The sequence below is a fragment of the Amia ocellicauda genome, chromosome 10, assembly GCF_036373705.1.
Source record: "Amia ocellicauda isolate fAmiCal2 chromosome 10, fAmiCal2.hap1, whole genome shotgun sequence".
NCBI classification, from domain to species: Eukaryota; Metazoa; Chordata; class Actinopteri; order Amiiformes; family Amiidae; genus Amia; species Amia ocellicauda.
Window position 1 is genome coordinate 39,755,131 of NC_089859.1, and position 22,303 is coordinate 39,777,433.

Genomic DNA, 22,303 nt, shown 5'->3' on the forward strand with positions numbered 1-22,303 from the left:
GTTTCCCTTTTGCTGTAATGTATCATTGTATCAGGAAAACAATTTTATATTATGATTTGAGTAAATAAATTCAATCAAAGCTTTTGTAAAGATAGATTGTCAACCTTACAAGAAAAATAAATAAATCACTAATTAATTGACGTTTGCAAGTGTTTTATAAAGATAATTTCAGCCCTTGAAGGTAGAAAGGGAACAAGCTTACCCATATATATGTACATTAATTGTCCAACAGAATTTCAGAAAGCAAATATATATATTTCACAAGAAAGGTTATACTAAAAAACAATTTAGACTTCCAATATAAAAAAAAATGATTCATATAGTTTTGATTAGAAATCACAGAAAAACAAAACAAGAAAATTGAAGTATGCAAGAACAGTCCTTTATTAATGATCATTGAACAATGCAATTGCAATTACATCTTCTCAAACTGGACATCTCTTACTAACAACTAACATGGGAAATTTGGTAGACATCACTGCAGAGTCAGAGAAACCTTTTTTGTTTCCATTTCCTTGTATTTCATTTTGTATGAACTAATACACTAAGCAGACAGTCAGCTGGTGCTTCTTCTTTATATCCCACAGGCAAAACAAATGAACAAACATGCAAAAAAACCTGTTTGCCATGAGAACTACAAAGCTCAAGCTAAAATGTGAATGTGGCTTTTAAAGAAACTAAACAATATTTCCCTTAAATAAGAGCATGTACATATTTGCAAAGAAAAACAAAACATATTGCCAGCCACTTTCAATTTTAAGAATCTAAATGCATTTAAAAAAATCAGAAACTTCCTAAAACAAATCTTAATAAGAAAGAAAAATACAATGTATTTATGGAGTGGAACTAGAACTACTAGCACATATTACTAAATATCCCATATTGTTATTAACATGGATTAGGCTCTGTCCTGATGTTTGTTTAAAATATTTGGTTAATTCCTTAGTTCCTGTATTTAACCTCTTACAACTCATATTCCCATGCCATTTAATTCAAACTCCTGTACAACCGCAGTAAACTAAAGGTATCCTGAGGACTGATCATATAAGTAGTTAAAACAGGATGTTTAGGCATATTATCAAAGGTTACTGCCAACATCAAATAATACTAAAAAATCAAAGAAAAAAGAAAAAGAAAAAAGATAACTCAGCTTTTCCATATGGCCAATAGCGCATTTGTGTACATATTGAATAGCCTTTTGAAAGAGTTACAGTTAGGTTTCAGTGGTCTCACAGGCTTCAATGATGTGCTCTTGAGAAGGGTGTTCTGAGTACACTACAATTCCTTCCAGTTGTTCATCAACCACTGTGGAAGCTATGGCACTGGAATCCATTTCCTCAGTGTCCATCATAGTACCTTCTTCCCCTTGGTATACAGTGGCTTCTTGACAGGGGCTTTTCACTGGTGCATTTTGGGAATAGACTGCCCCTTCCACTTGGAGAGTGGAGTCATCAAGTTCAGTGACAATGTAATGTGTGTTTTCTCCTGAGAAGCTCTGGCCAGAGTTTTGGACCATGGCTCGTGCTATGCCCTCTGTGACAATGATTTGGGAGATCTCCCCATCAGAACCCACCAGGTCCATGTGCTGGTTGGGCATGCTGATCATATGACCTTCCTCTTGCATGATGATCTGGGATCCTCCTCCTGACACCATGTGGACTCTACCTTCATCATTGACGATGACACGCGTCAGGCCCTCCTTCATGAGGTGGCCAGCAGTTGCCATGTCACACATGGCGAACTGCAAGACCTCTTGGACGACATCTTTGAACTGCGCACTCTGGGACGAGGCCACTGATGACTGCACAACCTGGTGGACGACCTCCATGGGCTCAGTTGCTTCCTGCACCTCATGGAAAACCTGCATTTCCTCAGCAGTAGGTTCACTGGACACTTCGGTGGTTACAACCTCACTATCGTAATCCTCAATTGAAGCTCCCACTTCCAGGGTCTTGGTCAAGTCCCGCTGCTCTTGTTGTTCTTTCATGGTGCCCAGTTCTGTGACGGCACACAGAAGGGCATCCAGAGCTGAAGAGGATTCAGTGGTGTGAACTGTGGTCTCCTGTCCTGTCATCATCTCTTCACAGGAGGTCCCTTCCATGGGAGATTCTACTACCACTACCTGAGTTGTTCCCGCCGGGAGCTCTATTTCCCCAGGAAGCATGCGGCTCATGTGAGCCCTGCTCCCGCTTGTGGAAATGACCTGCCCATCTTCTGTGATGTGCACCACTTCAGTGACCTGGCCTCCCATGGCCAGAGTCTGAAGGGTGGCAGCAGCAGACTCCTCCATGGCGGCGTCGATGGCATACTCGCCCCCGTAGTCCTCAGGGAAGCCCTGGATGATGATAACCTGCTGGACGGACTCAGGCTGGGATGTGAGCTGTCTCCTGGAGCCTCTCGGCACTCTTTCTTTTACTGGGGAAGACTCATCTGCAATGAACGCAGAATCTGTCTCCACAAAGGAAGCTCCCTGGCCTTTTAGACGACATTCAAAGGATTTGGAGACAATTCCTGAAATACAAAATATACCCATGAATAATACACATTTTGCATAAAAAGGTGTTTCAATAAATAATGGTAAGCATATATGTGTTTTTCATTTCACTTTATCTTATGAACTACCTGTGTACGCAAAATAATATGCACAAATAAGATAATACATTTAAATAATCTGTGCTGAATTACACATTTACAGCTTTAATAATTCATTAAACAAATACATAACATCTGTATAGGCCTTGAATAATATAGTCTTTAACAGTTATTTGTTAAGTTGGTTTGGACAAAAAAAATGTAAATAATAGTAAAATATGCAGATTGAATACAATTATTATTGCTCATGCAAAATGTAGTTGGCAAACTTGATAATTGTATTTATTCTGAACAAGAACACTTATTGTACCATTATGTTCTGATAGCACTGCAATCCAGTGCATATCAAAACTTTATTGAAATCCCACTTCCTGTGAAAAAAGCATTAATATTTACTGTTACAAACATCATTCAACTGCCAAACGGAATAAACTATGACAACCTACAAATTCACAGTACCAACTTGGTATCACAAACTGGTTGCAGTGCCAGATTATTATGTTTTTCTATCTTTGGTTGCAAGGAACAAGTGAAGAGACTCTTCATAAAGGAATAGTGAGAGTGCAAGTAAATGTTTGCATTTTCTGTGAAGTAAAATACTTCCATTATGTGCTTGCTTACGGTTCTAAACTCTGCTAGCTTACAGTGCAGAGATTTAATGTCCCCTGGGGTGCGGAGATATCAAGTGAATCCCTTGTAGGCCTGATAATTATGCCAGCCAAACTGCTGACTTAATCCATTTGAATCCAGAGGCAGGTTAAGTCACTTCCTTGGCCATTGAAGTAAACTGCATGTGTAAATACTGTTGTCATGCAGGGGTGTGATGAACTTTAACTACACCAACATCTTAACCTTAGCACTGGGCCTGGCCTCAGCCTTTACCATCACGTGTCATTAAATGTGACTGCGAGTCCATCTTTTCTTCCTTCCTTTCTTTTTCTTTCATTCTTTGATTTTTTTTTTATTCAGCAATTTAATAACTTCAAGTGCTGTCAGAGCAGCTTTGAAAAATGGCTCCTATAAAATGTAACAGCCTCAATCAGATTGTAAAGATTCACCCACTGACGATTCCTCCATTCCTGTCTTAATGAATTAATGTTGAAATATGCAGAAGTTCAAGAGTCATTAGAACTAATGTGAATTGGTGATTTACTAGAAATATTTTTTTTCATATTTGCAGTGGAGATAGCCACAGCTGACTTACATCCTCAAATGTTTAACCCTATTAGTGGATAGGATACCACAAGCCTGTTGCACTGATGTTCAAAGTGAATAAATCCTATAGGATTTAAATGTCATTTACATTTAATTGTGTAGAAAACCACAGATTTATAGATACTATAATATATTTGAAAGCATCTAGATCCCTAAAAGAATCACAATCACTTTAAGACATTTGTTTTATAGTATTTGACCAACGACCCAAAAAAGTCAGATTATTCAGAGTCTCAGACTAGGAGTATGCATTTTGCATGAAACATATTTAAAGGCAGATGTGTTAAGTAAGGCAAATAAAAATAATAAAAGCAAATGCACAGTTTGTGTGTCTTCTTCCTTTGGTATAATGTGGTCTTTTAATATCTGTTTGAATGTTTTTAACTGTAAGTGAAGTGTGTCCTACTTTTAAGACAGATATGACAATCATGTTATAATTTTTTACTCAAAGGTTACATAGCTCTGATGTTCAGCACAGAGATACTGATTGCGCTACAGTTTTTCACTTTAATATCAGTAAAAACATTCTTATACTGGATTTAAAACAGGAAAACAACAACAAAAGATTCCAGTTTCTGAAGTGTGTTAAAAGCAATCTATAGGCATTGTAATTATGACCTTGGCATACAGTTGATTTTTGTGTTTGTTTCTGATGTTTATCTGTTGCTGCTTTATACAGCTTTAACCCAATAATGTCTGGATTTGCTTTTCCTTGGAGACTAATTATATTTAAATAAATAAAGAATAAAATAAACAGCTAAATACATAAATGAAAAAAAGAAACTGAAAAAAGAAAAGAAACGTAGGGTTACAAAATAACGGCGTTTGAGACAGGATTGTTGGTCACAAAGCGCTAGTGTAGGATTTCAGATTTAAATCCTTTGATATTGGAGAATTTAGTTTGGATTTAGGGAACTCAAACTAGAACAGCAATCAAGCAATCTAAAAATGCAGAAAGTTTGTGAAAAAATGATATAATAGTACATGAGCAAATCAATTACCTGAATGATATTTGAAATTGAAAGGGGGGATTTATTTTAAAAAGCACAAATTATCACAGATAACAGTAACACTTAAAACTTTGGCAAAAAAGTAATTTTTGAAACTGGCAATATTTGAAACAAATGGGGGGGGGGCGGGATTTAAAGAACCAAGTCACAGGGATTAACAGGTGTTAATTGATTGCAATGCACAACTTCAGATCAAATGTTTCAGAGGTGTTGGGTAGATGTAAGTGGCACCCACAATGGCATAACATAAATCTGATAACACTTTCAAGTTATATGTCTTAATCAAACTCCACAGAGAATGGCATTGACTTAAGATTGCATTAAAATGATTATGCCCTGGTGCATTTCAGTGTTAGCTAAGGATGCTGAATACATATTTTTTTATAATATGCCTTCTAGGACCTCCCCAGTTCCCACTCCTTGTGTCAAGTGTACAGCACTGAATTGCAATTAGAAATCTCAATTTAATAGTCTTAAATATTGTAGTATTATCCTGGTATTGCTGGATAAATATTCTACAATGGTAATTTTCATTTAGTTCAGAGTTAATTCAGAATACATCATCATCAAACAAACAAGTACACTATATTAGAGTATACATGCTGGGTATAAACTTATATTTATATAACAATAGACAAATATATGTTACTATTAAATGGGAAGCAAATGAAAGGCAGTGAATACAGAATTGTCTCAAAATTAGTACACGTGAAATCAATCTTATAAACTCTTTTTGTTCAAAATGTCATGATTATTTTTTTTTCATGTTTCTTTTTTCATTTTTTGTTTTGTTTACTTTCTGTTTTGCTAGTTGTCCCTTATTGTACAAGCTCAGCAAATATAGTTGTAATAATACTATTACAGAATAATATTAGAGCACAAAGTTCCTAATGAATTTGGGCAGAACATAATGTCTATTCCTTCATCATGGAGCACGTTATTACAGCTTCTTTTTTTTCTAATTATTATTAACAGCAACAATCATAATAACAATAGAACCAAACAAGGATAAAAGTTATAATGGTAAAGTAATATTAACATGACTTCTCTTTAGATGTTATAGCACTATCAGCTGAGTTTCCTTTAATTTTTGTTTGTTATGACTCCCACATAAATCAGTGACAGACACAGACCTCTACACCCCACTCTCTTAAACACATCTCAGCAGAAAAACGGTAATTCACTGCCTTTAAAAATTTACTATAAACTGGCAAAGAGAGAAGTTTCATCCATAATGACATCCATAAACCAGCCAAACGGCACTTTTAGTATGGTCCTGAACACAGCATTTTCTGGCCTCTCCACAGTCTAAAAGGTTTGATCACAGCGCATAATACTCCACCGGGTTTATAGAACAATCAATGTTCCATAAAATGATGTATTTATCCAATACTTGGCTTTTCCGATTACTCGTGTATGAAGCTGTAGGCTTCAAGCTGTTTAGCAGTACTTGCACTGTAAAACTTATCTAAGACGACTTCAACAACTTCATCTTGTCAGTGTCAAGCAATTTGTTGTTCAGCACAGACCCCCGAAAAGGCCAAAAAAAAGGGTAATAAAAATTCATGGAATCTGTTCGAGAATGAAAACTGATGGTGCTAGAAAGGTTACATTGCATCTGTGCAAAAGAGGTCAGGGGTCGCTTACAGTTCTAAAACAGACAGTATATTTTCATGCATCATGTAGCAGATAAAGATTTTTCTGAAGAGACTTGTCTGAAGAATAAGCATTAAATGTGTTTAGAATTGTCTTGTGTGTTAATCTCAGGCTTTGAATCATCACTCTGTTGGTAGTTTGGTGCATGATCCTACTCATGCACGCTCCTGACTATTAAATGCAAAAACAATTGCGGCAGGCGTGCAAAAATTTTTGACTTATATGACTACGTTATGGGAATAAATTCTTAATAGAAATGTCACGATGTTTTTTTTTTTTTTTAAGTCTGAAATAAGGTTAAAGTGATTAGTCTTTCACAAATCACTGAAATCACTCACACAAGCCAAGTAATTCAGTACATCTTCATTTCTATGAATTTGGCTCTCAGCCTTTATTTGTCATGGGAAACAAAAATCCCTACCCAGGAATAAGAATTATGTGTTTCGTATGTGTTAAACATGATGCTGAATTCAGGGTAAAAGATAAGTAAGGCTGTATTGTTCTGATTATTTAAGATCATGATTATCGGAATGTCTTATACAGCAGCTACTTTTTAGTCACAATTCCCCATCCTAAACATACTGTATATGTGGACAAGTAACTTATTTTATATATCTTGCTTCCATACTCACCCTAACCTGCCTGGCAAACATAGTGAGATGTCTAGTCACTAATATTTAAGTGTTTTTAAAAACTGATAATTTGTCTTAACTAGGCACCAAGAAAATGTCAAGGAATGGGCTTTTATATATTTATTTTACTAAAAACTAGGAGTACAACATCTGTAGTTTGATATTCCATCTGGAAGATGAAAAGTGGATACAAGTTTAGCAAAGCTGGGCCTTGACAGTACAAACTGTGGACATTCTAATGATTCACTTCCCATGATCAGGAAATACAGTTTCAAGTGACTTTGTATTCTATTAATCGTACTGAATGTTAATGAATTACTAAATTAGCAACATGTATTATACATAAATTCACATTATTGTAAGTTTTGTTGGGGGAATGTGTTTGTGGTAGTCTGCCTTATTTGAAATAAATACCGATAGGTACAATATGTCACTCTTTGATTCAACTGAAGACACTGCATATTAGTATGATTTTAACTAACTAGGAACTCTATATAGTGGCTGGAATCACCAAGATCAAGATTTGAATGATAGGGGAGAAAAAAAAGTCTAATTTCAATTAATTTAATGGGTGCTTATATTATTGTTACAGTGTAAGACAAAACACAGTTTAAACGTTGTACAATGTCATCACACACACAAAAAAATCACAGTAAACAGAACTTGCAGCTGGGCTAAAACACTAACTGTTAGTATTTTAATTATCAGTTAAGCTTTCAGTGGTCGAACATCTGCTCTCAGCCAAATGATAGCAGCTGCTTATGTATCCTTAACACAATACGATTTTCTATAAATATTGGAATGAATCATGTGCTCTGTACTGATCATGACTGTCTCCCACTCAGAAACTCTCTGTGGTTGAATAAACCTCTATGAGGAGAAAGCACCTCTTGGCATCCAAGGCATAGACTGACATGCTTGCAAAGATGAGACCTAAAGACAGCTGAGATAGTTTAGCTTATAAATTGAAAATGTTTAAGGGCTCTTCCAAAGGTCACCAGTTCCTAAAACATGACTGGCAAGTGCTAACAAAACAACACGTAACGGCTGCAGTATGACAATAACAGGGATTTCAAGGACAAACTAGCGCTGTTCCTTTTGGTATGGGGACTGACAACAGTTATTGTTTATTGTTTGTAGGGTACATTTATTTAGTTCTTAATTGTATGTTATTTAAGAGCTTATTCAGTCAATAGGTAATTTTTTAAGATCTAGTTTGTGGTCATTTGGCTTTGTTAAATGCATATAAATATTAAAACATTAACTTGGATTGGAACATCCACCTGTGTATTCACATGTTAGACTTTATTTATCTTAAGGATCCTTTTTCTTTCCCCCCACTCATATTTAGGTTTGGTATTATTTTCAAATATCTTAATTTGTTCATATTTTGTATACACTTTTCAATAGATAGCATGTGGATCATAAGATAAAAAATATTCTTAATTATTTAAAAACTTTAATACTCAGACTTGCTAATGTGATTATGGAAGTCAAACAAATGCAGAAAAAGGGCAATTAATTTAAATGTCTTTAACTCGAAAACTGTTGGTTGGTTTTAAACTATGTCAAAACACAAGTAAAGTAGCCTTTTATTTCTTGCCAATTCAAATTATGTAAAAACAATGTATGTCATTACAATAAATCATAAACATGTTTTTAAATACTTCTGGTCTGGGAAAAAAAAAAATGTATCATGCATATTTTCTGTTGGGCAAAGCCTGCATCGTAAAATGCTCCCAGCACTCTGCACACTTAAAAAAAAAAACACGCTGTGCTTTATGGAATATAAATTATTAGCTGTTGTATTATTTGTGTTGTTCTTACATCAGGTTAATGTTGCATAGCATTTTTTATTATTAGAAAACCAAGTAAAATACCAAAGGGTATAAAGATTTTTTTATATGTATATCTACCTATCTGTGTGTGTATATATATATATATATATATATATATATATTACACACACATATTCATATATACAGTGTATATATAATGTAATTACTCAAGCACTGCTACATTGTTTATTCTTGTAATCTCTTGCATTGTATGTGATTCTTGTGGAAAAATAAAGCTGATAATATGTATTTAGTGTATATTCCAGGGCATTGAAAAAAACATTAAAACTGTTTATTTTCCTGTAATAGTTTTGAAACAAATATTCAAAGGTGTTTTCAAAACCAAAAACAGAGAGTATCTCATATATTGCATATGAAGGAAATATGGTGTTAATGTGTCAGCACAAACAGCAAAAATCTAAAGAAAGAGAAGAGATGCATTAGTCTGAATATGACAATGAAGCTCTTCATCAGCACAGAAAGGAAACGATTAGCTGGTGCCAAAAAATACCTCCAGAGGCCATGTCCAGATGAGTCTGAATGTATTTTTTATTTGTCTCAGAGGGGAGAATGATGGTGTTGAAAAAGCCTCCAGATAAATTTAAATAGGATTGCTCGCAGCCCAGTGTGAAACACACTAACGGTTGGGTATATGTGGCAGCTTCTGGAGATTGAGAACTTGTACTAACGGAGAAGAACATAAAAGGAAATGCAGGAAGTTGTACCTGAAGAAATCTGATAGCAAGAAAGTTTTGGTTCCAAGAAGAATGGGATCCCAAACACTTCCAAACATTGGAATTGTGTCCAACATAGTGGGCACTGTCATTTAATTGTTGAACACCAAGGCTAAAGCAGTTACTGTCAGATGTCATATATAATAAGAGCTTTACCTTTAAATAATATATGCCAAAACTGCTAATGACTGACATCCCCATACTGGGTATCATTAGTGGTTGACAAACAGTTTTTAGCAATAAGCAATGACAAAGACTTCATTCTAATTGATGGGAGTATTAGCGTTCAGCTATAGGGTACAGCAGGATCAAACTGATAAGTATACGGCAGTTCTAAAAACTAAAATATTTAAATTGCTTTTTGCATTCGTAACACAAAATCAGAGCAAGCCCTGCAGTTTTCACTTGAACTTGATTATATCATCAAAAGTTTAAAGTTATCATAGTCTTTTATGTGATACAATTGGCATTGCATGTAAACATAGCCTTATGAGAGATTTTCCCACAAAAATGTTCATTCTTATACAATAGAGATGCTGGTTTTATTATTAATATGGCAGAACAAGTGTTTCTTACAACGCGGGGAAAAAAAAAAAAAAAAAAAAAAAAAAGATTGCAGATTACTCTCACATACCCCCTGTAATTTATTAACCAAACTGCACAATTGTTTACTGTTAATTGCTATTAAATTATACTGCAGGTCTGCAAAAGATGACATTTCAGCTCAAGTGGATTTACTACTAGTACTGTTTAGCCCTGTGTGATTTCAAATAGAATTACTTCTGATGAATTTGAATGCAAATTCACCAACCATTAAAAAAACAAGCCCAGCAGAACCAGGTATGTTCATCATAAGCTTGCATAACATTAGTCCTGCGTGTTCATGAAAACAATACAAATTGACACCAGTACAATGAATTCATTAGGAGGGTTACATTATCAGGGTTTAAAGATACCGTTTCGAAATATCAAAGGGGACGCACATGGCAGTTGTGGAGCTACTGCCTATGTGTGGACTGTTGATTCTTGTTTTTAATCTGATGCTCATTAAAATGTAATGCTTATTAAGTGATGCAGGACAATGGGTTGAGTGATTGAGAGGAGAGAAGATGGGAAATTCTATGAAGCCCAGGTAATATGTAGGCAGAACTACTCATCTTTTTGAAAAAAACAAAGAATAAAAAGGTCAAAATACATGTCTGGCTGGAAGAATGGATAGGGATATATTTTAAATAAATATAAAAATAAATAAATTATGGTTACATTTGTCAATATATACCATTAAGTACCTATTTCAGTGCATAATTATATATTTTTAGGTGCCACCAATTAAAGCAAGTAGAAATTTCTGCAAGGCGTAGAAATTTATATCGTGTAATATCTTGAATGTCTAGGAATTTCATGTTGAACAATGCGTCAGGAAGAAAAAGGCTGAAAAATGGAAAACCATTTACATTAATTAATAACCAGATTTCACCCTGACCAGGCAGCAAAGATGATATTAAACAAAGGCAGTTTAATATATGTTGTTTTCCCCCCCTTTGTTGCTGAGCTGAACAATACATAGCTAATTAAAACCATGGTGCCACACGGTTTTGTTAAACTGTATGCTTTAGACAAAATATTGGCTTTTAGTTATAATGCTCTATTGGTTGTGAAGCATTCATCTTGTTACAGTTTTAAAATAAAATATTGGTAAATAATAATACATTGAATTCATAGATATAACAATAAAAATATATAAAAAACTAATGCACATTATATAAGGATTAATCTAAAGCAAAGTGTGCATAATAAGCCAGTAATCTTATTGAAGACTTGTGTTGACAAAATAAATAATGAGACCAAAGGTTGGGTTATTTATCCATGTCTTAAGCAGCCTGCAATATTATTACAGGTCTTTCCATTCATTCTTTGGTGTAGAGCATTTGTTATAATTGGTTGAAGACATTTCAGCAACTAGAAAAAGTTAATCTTCTGATTAACCAAGTTTGAATTGGACTTGAATTCTTCACCATAAAGTACGGTATTAGCGGTTTGCACATAGCAGAAGCTTATGCAAAACAAATATTTTTATCTTATACTATCAACTGTACATAATAAGACTGGAAATTCAAGGGAGTTCTAAAGGGGTCGAAAGAGCTGTAAACGGTTCCTATTGATAATGCTGTTGTTCCTACCACTTCTACAAAAAATATTACTATAGTTTAGCTTGTACAAACAGGTCAGCACATTTAATGTCTTTTTTTAAATGTATTTAATTTATTATTGTATTAGTTTTTGAACTTGAGAGTTTTCTTAATACATTGTCACCATAGAACACACCTACACATCTATTTTCTAAATTTCCTTTGTTGTTTTTTTTGCATAAGTTGTGCATCAAGTAGAAGACAATAAAAATACAACAGAAAGAAACATGCAAACAGTGCCCCTTTTCATTAGGACTGCGTGTAAACCCCGGCTCACTGTAAAGATGCAATTATTGATTAGCTCGATCAATTGCATCCCCAGTGAATATGTTTTAAGTGCTGGGATCACTCTTGTAAAGCTGCATCAAGAGAGCTGTCACACTGCACTTACAATCAATTAAAGAAATTAGCCCCTTAACCCTGATGTGCTCAAATAATATGCATCAAAAACACTGCCGCTGGACACAGAAACAGCTCAGCGAACCACAGTGAGACCAAGTGGATTTAGTTCAATTGTACAGCAGTGTAACAGAGATAAAACATCTGGGATGGCACCTGTCAGCAAATATTAGCAGATTGCTCTTACTTTAGCATTACTTCAAAAAACATCTAAACTAACAATTATAGCACATCCATGACTAATAGGGTGACAGTCAATAGAAATAATAATAATAATAATAATAATAATAATAATAATAAACAACAATGATGATGATGCTGATGAAACCACATCTACAAGCTATGATATTTTGAGATGCATTTATTCATTCCTGTAATTTCACACTGTTACACCTGTTTAAACCAACATTCTGTATATTCCCCACAGTGTGAACATGAGAGTGAGGAATTGCTGAATTTACAATGTTACCAGTCAGACTGTGTAGCTGTTGTATTTAATTGAACTAGTAGTAACAAGATATGTGTAACCACATTTTTGTGTGGATACTCTTTACATAATTTCACCACTGTAACCTATACACTGGCTTTAACATTTTATTTACCATTGACATCCAGTGGTCAAATTACTTGCTTATACATGTATTAATGAAATATAGGTAATTTGACAAATTCCACTAGAAAAATTGTTCTGTTCCTCCTACTACCTTCTTTAAGAATTCCAACAGGGAGGAAAAATCCACTTTAACAATGTTTTGACCTTGTACGTGAGATTACAAAAGACAGAGTTTCATGAACAGACATACTCTTGATTTTCAGCCACTACTAAGCACCAATAAATGGATAACTAACACACAGCATTAAGTACTAGAATATGAGTATTATATATTTCTAAAGTGTATACAGACAAAAACCTTAGGTGTTACAAGAAAAGTAATAACTGAACAGCTATAGAAAAGACTATTCCTGTTATTCAGAATAGATGAAGACGTGGTGTGTACTTGTCCTCTGTATCTCTCTCAAGCGTCTTAAGTCTGTTCCAGCAAATGTGATACATTTAGCTTTTAACACACTGGAAACTTGATATAATATTTCTGTGCATTAAATATTAATTATTGTTATTACAGGGAGAAAATGTATGCTCTAAATCAGACTGGGAGGAGGCAGGCAGGCAATTCTCTGTGCACTCTAGCAGTCTTACTGTCAACATTTAGGTATTGGAAAAGCTAAATCTGTAGATCTGAGTCTGTAGATCCTTGCTCCTTAATATCACTTTTAGGAAGGAAAAGGGTGTCACTATCCACAGGGTTTGAAGGTGACACTGCTAAGTAGATAAAGCAGTAGCATGTGTATTGAGGCCACTTCAAGTAAGTCCCATGGGCCGCCTTTAGCGTTCAATCTCAAATTTGCCTGGAGTGGGTCACTGATCCACAACTGGGTAACAATCTGGGGTCAAATACCTATGGAGAGCTGTTTATGTCAAAGACAAAATATATTTTAATTTTACCCGGATCACCACTACTCACATAAACGGAATAAATCTTTGCGAGGGCACCATTTTTGTGACAAAAATGACCAATTAAATAAAATTGAATTGCCACACAAAAAAATGCTGGCCCAAGGACACACTCCATATAATGAACACCAGACCATAATAGTCTTCTTTCTACAGCAATTATAATAACTAGGTTTTCTACTGGAAAAGAAAAAAGTACAATAATATCACTATGCTGTTTAGGAGATGCCAGGAAGAAGGGTAGATTTAGAAGTCTCTATGTAAACTGTGGAGGTGGGACAGGTTAATAGATGTCTGTAATAAAGTATTTACTGTACATTCAGCATTTTTAAACGCCAATGACTTTTATATTCCAGGACTGTGCTTGTGTTATGAGTAGGTTCAGCTGAAAGCTAATATCCTTCCCTGTCTTTACAGAGGATCAAAGGTTAAGTGCTATACCTTTTGCAAGTCCATGTTGCTGAGGCCTCAGTAAACAGAGATATAAGTACAGCCCATACCATACAGGCTGTGCAAATTATTTTACCTCTTGTTATCTTTGATGCATTTTACCATATGAGTTGCCATTTACACACGATTTACACACTGAACCACATTACAAGTAATTTGACTATTGGCCTTTGTGGCAATATAAATAGGTAATATTCTAGCAACATCAAACAAATAGTATATATTTTACATTCTAAAGGTAGTTATAAAAACTCAGTCCGTTAAAATACTATATGCTGTCATTTATTAATATTTAATTATGTATGGTATTCATAAGAAGGCATGCATGCTTTCTTTGCTGGCTAAACTGTTAAGATAAAAAAGGAAAATTATAACATAGATTAATATTATTATTAGTTGTAGTAGTAGTAGTATTTTATATTAAAATAATTATTTTGGAGATGTTTGACCAGAAACCATGCTCGAACCTACAATTACTGTACTTAACCTAAACTAGTCCATGCTCTGCTGTTGTTCTAGCATCACAAATATAAAGAAATAGAAATATACCTATTTCATAATGGATAATATACATAATTATTCTCTGAAAAAACAAAATGCAAAATGGGTGCAATCTGAGTTAGATCAACAGCTTTTAAATAATTATATATTTGTTTTATACTTTGTAATCTCTCCATTGTAGACACAAAGTAATGCCTCAACGGCCTTATAGAAACCACATGATTGAATGTGTGTGACGACAAAGGGGCTCAATGGCCGCCATTCCAAACAAAATCTTCAGGCCCCTTAGATAATGTGTTCAAGATGCTTTTAACAGCCACCTTTACTCATGGCTCTTTCACACTAAGACACAAACAGGAGTAATGAGAGACATCCCACCACTCTCCAAGTCTTCTAGTGAAGCCATACGGCAATTACTGCACTAATTACCAGGCTTGAATAACTAAATGAAGTAATCAGCCTTTGGGAGACGAGGACATAAAAGCTATGATTGAGAAAACACTGGGTATTGACCTTATCAGTGCAAACTGACATGCTGAAAGAGTCTTTCAAATCAAATGGCTAAAAAGACTTTAATTACTTCAAGTTAAACATAAAGAATTGATCTCTAAAATAAAATAAAATTACTGATTGTATAAGGCTTTTATTAAAATAAATATACAGAGACACAAAGATCTGTTGTTTTGATCTTTAGCTCTCCTTTTCTATGTCATGCCTGCAAGGTTTATGATTTCATCTTCCCATCTTTGATGTGGTCATCTTGTAGGTCTTTTTCATCTCTTGGGATCCATTCGATAGCTTTCTTTGTCCATCGTTGATCTGTTCTTGCAATGTGTCCAACCCATTGCCATTTTAACCTTTTCAATCTTTCAATTATGTCACATATTTTTGTTTGTTCTTGGATCAATTAATTTATGGTTCTTTTCTTATTTTTCCAAGCATACAGCTTCCCATGCTTCTTTGTTACAACTGCAGTTTCTGTAACATGTATGCATTAAGTCAGCAGGTTTCATAGCCATAAGTGAACACTGGTAGTATGTACTGATCCCATACTTTTCTCTTCAGGAAAAAGGGTAGATTTCCTTTCAAAAGCATGCTGTTTCTTCCAAATGCACTCCATCCCATTTTGACTCTTCTTTTGATTTTGTCTATAACTGTTGACTTCTTCATGTATCCATTGATGTACTTAACATTTCATAGATTTAACAAAGCTGTTAAACATTACTTTGGTTTCATTTAGGTTAATTTTGATCTACTTCAACTTGGTTAGCTTTAAAAAAGCTATTGGAGATGACTTTGGTTTTACTCAAGTCCAGTTTTCTAACTTGCATTTGAGTTATTTGAATTTATATTAGTTATACACTGATATATTGTCCTGCTATCGGTATTGGCCAATAATAGCAAAAAAGTTACAGTATTGGCTTTTAGATGATTGCTGAAGAAAAGCCGATATTTCTAAATAAGCACCCAATTTGCTCTACTCATGTGCCTTTAAAAAAATATGCATGACATGTACAAACTGTGACATGGTAATTAAGTCCCATGCTTTGTTTTTTGTATGTTTGTTGAATGTGCATGGTTACGTACGAATGTCGGCTGTGTGGATCTATTTCGAGATGGGTATAGCTTTGCAGGAAATGCTTGTCAATCGTTTATTTTACGTGGCCAATCACCTGCAGAAGACACTTGTCAGTCTTTTTTTTTTTTCACTAATTGCCTTCTTCATTTATAAAAGTAAGTTGGGAGAAAAACAAAGAGGAGGAATGTTTCTTGGTGGCGTGTTACTATCGAAGAATTGGAGTTGATGTCGTAAGTCGCCCTGGACTAGGGTGTCTGCTAAGAAATAAATAATAATAATAATAATAATAATAATAATAATAATAATAATAATAATAATATTAGTAAATGGATAGATAGTAGTGTGAGGTTGTTAATCAGGAGATACAACTACTTATAAAGTAGCATGTTATTTTTACAATCAACTTTTTTAGCATTTGTCCTTTGTCTTCTCTCCTTTCCCTTTCACCGTTCTTTGTCCTTTCTCCACGTGGTTTTGTAGAACCAAAACCTTGAGCAGACTCAATACTTTGTCAGCTGATCTTTGTCCCTGAGCGTGTAGGTCAGCTGACCTAGGAGAACTACAAAAACATGCTGAGGTTTATAGGCTATGTAATTTTTCCTTATTTACAGCTGCAAGGTCCTTTCACACTGGACGTGTCAAGGTGTGAAAGTCCGATGTAACCTTTTTCATGAATACAATTCTTCCTATGGCCACTTTCACACTGGTCACGTAAAACCAACAGCAGCAAAAATAGACTGAGACCTTTTTTATTGTTTGCATCGGGAGGTCTTTTTTTAATCTAACCAATCACATTCCAGCTCATAGCCGCATTGCCATGACAACAAACATCAACAATAAAAATCATAATTTGCAAATGAAGAGGAAGATAAGTGTTAATTTCCACAAACTGGATAATGCTTAATTTATATGTATTTTTCTTTTTCTGGATTTTATTTTCACTGTCAACTATCTCCACAAAAACAGGTTTGCCGTTTCTTGTGCTCTATTATTGAATGTGTTCAGTATGAAAGCAAATTGATGGCATCAACAAAATCTTGATGCGGAGGTTTTTACGCAATGCATCCAATGTAAAAAGACCATAAGAAGCATTCTGGCCAGGAAATATCAGTGATCTATGACCCAAACCCCACACTGTGTAACAATATGTATATATACAGAAAAAACTATGAAGCAGCTCACAATAGGTATATACACCAAAATACACTTTAAATTGCACACTGTAAATATGAAAGCACATGTTATAATATTGTAGTTAATAAGTTTAGTATAGCTATCATTTAATTCAGTCATGTTCTTCTAAGTAATATAGTTAACTGTTGTGTGTATAGTAGCTCTTAATTGCTCTTAACTGTAATTGCGCCAACAATTAAAAATAAATTAACATGCATATAACAGGCTTTCAGTTAGATTTTTTTCATTGTAGTTTGAATATTAATTATAATATAAGATTTTAACACACATATATTTCACAGGTGAATGTGAGCAAAGTTCTTTAACCTCAGGTGTTAAATTGTTAAATCACCTTTCTTTCCAATCTTAGAAGTTACCAGACTGATGAATATTGTATGAGATGTGAAGCTGTGTCTAAAGTGAAATGAATAACATCATGCAAAATGTTTCTTAAAATGATTTTATATTCTTACTGTTTTCACTGTGGTTTAGACTTCAAATAGCATAATACGTAGTTTATTATCACTCAATTTAAGTGCCAGTTGGGTTTCAGCAGAATAAATAACTGTAGTTTATACATTTACTAAATGTATGGGGCTCATATAAAATTAAATAATTATAACATTGAAGAGGATAAACAAATCTGGATAAAGAAAGTTTCAATAATGTTTCTGTGAAATTACTTATTTCTGTTTTGATTCACTTTTAATGGCTTATGGCAGATTGAGAGCTGCTGTCCATACAGTGTACAAGGAGAGTAACTAAAGTATTTTGTTGTCATTGCTAGAATTGTTTGCTTGACTTCTCAGGTATTCCACCAGTTTTTCAAAGGAATGTTATTTGCCGCTAAATGACAAAACCTTAGCTCACTACCATGGAGTATATTGGACTTTAGAACATAGGGAGAAGCCAGAAGCTTATGAGAATACACGTTTAAATTCAACCAATGAATTTAATGAGAATAGATTTGTTGGGGTAGCCCTCCCCTCGCTTTAATTTAAGAGCCTCACTCATTTTCACCTCTCAGTATCAGCAGGTATGAATATCTCTAGTGAGACAAGGCTGTCTGTGAATTCAGTAAGGTATCAGTCTATTAAGAATGCTGCTCATCAGGACACTTGGATGACTGTGACTGTGTACAATTTGCCATTATATTGCCATGTTTACTTTTGTAGGCTTTACTATATCCCTGATTCCATTCAGCTGTCCCACTGAACAGTTTCATAGAATGGTTTAAATAACTCCTCAAGGAAAAACAAACAAAAGTATGAAAATAAAGTATGATAAATCTTGCACTATTTACCATATGTTTTCTAAAAAAGCAATGGCTAAATTCTGTGGAATTGAACTAATTTCCAATGAAGCTTTATCATAAACAATCAAAGCTCTTCAAAGCTTTTCTAATTGATCATCAGTACCTTTTTGTGACATGGCCATATAATACAGAATAAATAAAGAGTTTCCTGTTTGGAAATGTGCTTCTAATCGTATTTAATGTGAACGACAACAACTTTCACATCTTCATAGTTAACAAATAACTATGCTTTGCAAAGGCATTCTGAATGTATCATTGTAGAAAATGCATAATACAGGCATTCCTTTAATAATGCTTGACTTTGACATCCTTTCAATTATATTTGAATCTGTATTGTGTTTGATCTTTGTGAAGACCTTTGCAAATGGGAAATAAGTATTTTTGCTTGTTCTTCAAGTGTATGAGCGTGAAATGATGCTTTGGTTCATGTACCTTAATCAAATAATTTCCCTGGTAGTAATTAGAATGTGTAACATATGTCATTGTCTCATGACAAGTGTGTGGTAACGTCATGATCTACAGCTGAATGTAAACCTAGCTTGTGATTGTGTATTAAATTGATTAAAAATTGTTACACAATAGGCGACTTTAAAGTATAAATTGAGATTTCATGCAGTTATCCCAGGACACAAATTTCATAATGCTGTATAATACAACTAAAGAACAAAGAAACAAAAAAAGATTAAACTATAAACCAGTTTTGAAAGTAAATGACTTTCACTGTGCAATATCTATATTCACTGAAAAAGCCACACCTTTCTTGACAAACTTAATTGCATATATTCAGGAGAAGACATATTGTGGTACCAGAGCTATAATACTTTTGTTTGCAGCTATGCATTCTATTCAATAGTATATGTCCTTATTCAATTAGAACAAGTAGAACATGATTTTTTGAAAGAAATTCAGACATATGCATTAATGGAAAGATATACCCTGAGACATTGATCAATGCCATTATTTTTATACATGTAACCAGGATTCCTCAAGGGGCAGCAATTGTCCAAGCACTTCTGTGGGCACAACATTGGAATGTGATTCCTAGGAACTTTTCTTGTGTAATAAGGAAACTATCTCTTTAACAGTAGGACTTTGGTCGATATTCTATTTATAAATCAGTTAATCTCTTCCAACAAATATTGTATTTTCTCAGTGATTTGAAGAATGAGGATGTGTATCCATGCCCCCCAAAAATTGGTTACATTATTAGAGAATATAATTATTGCCAATGATAGTATCTTGTATTCATAACATGAAACTGAAGAAATTATCCAAATCAAAATCAGCTACAAAAATGGTTTCATATTAAAAACAACAAACGCTCCCTTTAATGCAGTTCCATATATGTAGAACAGGACTGCTTCATAAGATTTGCTACATTTCACTCGACACATTGTTGTGAACTAAAACTAATGTGTGTGTATTTCTTTATATTTTTAAATGTGTGTGTGCCTGTGTATGTGTATATTATAAATCATCAGCAGCAGTCTGTATCAGTGTAGTGCTGGATGAAGGCCTTCCCAAGATGTTTCCACTTGATTCAATCTATAGCTCCCTGTTGCCTGCAAAAGTTCATGTTCCCAGTTTCATCTTCCTTTCATCCAATCTTTTATGTGGTCATCTTCTAGGTATTTTTTCATCTCTTTGGATCCATTCAATATCTTCCTTTGTCCATCTTTGATTGTTCTTCTTGAAATGTGTCCAGACCATTTTAACATTTTCACTCATTATTTCTCTGGTTCATTCATTTATTTTTCTGTTTTCTTGTTAATCCCAGCACACATCTTTCCATGCTTTGTGTCGTTCTCAGTTTCTGTAACATTTGTGTTTAGTGACCACAGCCATTTGTGAGCACTGGTAGTATGCACTGATCAAATACTTTTCTCTTCAGGCAAATAGGGAAATATCCTTTTTACAGTGTGCTGTTTCGTCCAGATGTACTCCATCCCATTTTCACAATTCTTTTGAATTCTTCCATAATACCGCAATCTGCACTTACTTGTTTTCCAAAGTACACACAACTTTTGACTACTTCATGTAATATTCTTCATAAATCATAAGTTCAAATATGCTCAGTTTAATGTGATTCCTTTTTCTTCCTAGTCCAAAGTCCTGAACACTTCTTCAAGATTTGTCTTGAAACATTTCTTGAGTGATTGATGCACTCCTTTGACAATCTTAATCTTGTCGGTGTCTTGGTGGATTTGGACTGTTGATGTAGCATTATTGTGGATATATTTAATAAGTGTTATATAGGTTACCTCAATGTTTTGAGATGATATATAAGAAAATACATTGAAATCTGCCTATAATTTTTTGGCAATGTGATGAAACACAAATGAATAGTGAGTTTCAGATTGATCTCATCTGCATGAGTGTTCTAGTTACAAAAGCTACAAATTAATTCTGTTTGCTTTATTACCAGTTGCTGTCAGAGAAGATGAGCATTACAGCAAAATTTGGGCCATTAATAATTGGTTTGGCTAGCTAGTGTTTACAAGATGGGCTGGGTTCCATAAATAACTGGAATGGTTTCTGGGAAAAGGACTGATTATTTTGCAAAAAAAAGATGTGCTTAACATAAACACATAAGCTAGGTTAGCTGCCTTTATTTATTAACTTTATGTCAAAGTTGCAGAGAATGTCAGTTCAGCAACAAATCTGATGTATAGTGTTTTGGTTTTGTTTTTCTTGGTGGTAATGTTCCTCCGTTACAACAGATAAAACTGTCACAGGGTGATGTGACTCCTACTACATGCACACAGTATCCAGAAATGTCCCACCAATGACAATTGCTGCCGTACAGATATACTGGCCAGCCACTCTCCATGTACACCAATCAGTTTTGTGCCAATTGCAACTGGATTAGCTTGAGACAATGAATACTTTATGTCAAAGGGTTTTCAACTCTGGTCCAGAGCACCCCAGTGTCCTTTGTTGATGGTTCTGTATAAGCTCTCAGTTATGTACTATCTATACTGCCTAATCAGAGCTTTTGAATTACAGGTGGATATTTTAAGTTCCCTATAAATCTGTAGTAACTTGAAATCTCCACCATTTCAGAAGATAAATCACCTACAGAAGCATAGAATTAGTTCAGTATGGTGTTTAATTAAGTTGAAACATAGCTGAGTTAGAAGACAAAATAGAAGCCCATTCAGTTCAGTTTCACAGTACAAGTAGCTCTGGTGATGTGCACTGATGGGTCACTGGGTTTAGCAAGTCAAGTCTCTACTTGGTCAGAAATGCTTATCAAATGTTAAATATAAACAGTCCAGCTTCAGTTCTAGTTTTAATGTCTATCATTTGTAAGTAGTAAATATTTACAGATAACACACATTGTCATTGATAGTTTCACAAACTTAAGAAAAAGAAAATGCTTAGCGAAGCAGCACTCAAACTTATCTTACCAGTTTGCTAGCAGAGTAAAACCGTTTTTTGCACTTAACCACTGCTGGTGTTGATTTATTTTCATATAAAACAAACCCAACGAAAAAATATTGTTGT

At 34.3% G+C, this 22,303-nt stretch overlaps 1 protein-coding gene across 1 annotated transcript in view; it reads right to left on the bottom strand.

Annotated features, from left to right (window-relative positions):
- Nucleotides 1–360: 360 nt before the first annotated feature.
- Nucleotides 361–22,303, bottom strand: part of znf407 (zinc finger protein 407) — a 259,450-nt gene continuing 237,507 nt past the window's right edge. The window contains exon 9 of the mRNA XM_066716068.1: nt 361–2,511. Coding sequence (XP_066572165.1) covers nt 1,214–2,511 — 1,298 coding nt within the window. The 3' untranslated portion in view covers nt 361–1,213. The remainder of the gene's footprint in view (nt 2,512–22,303) is intronic.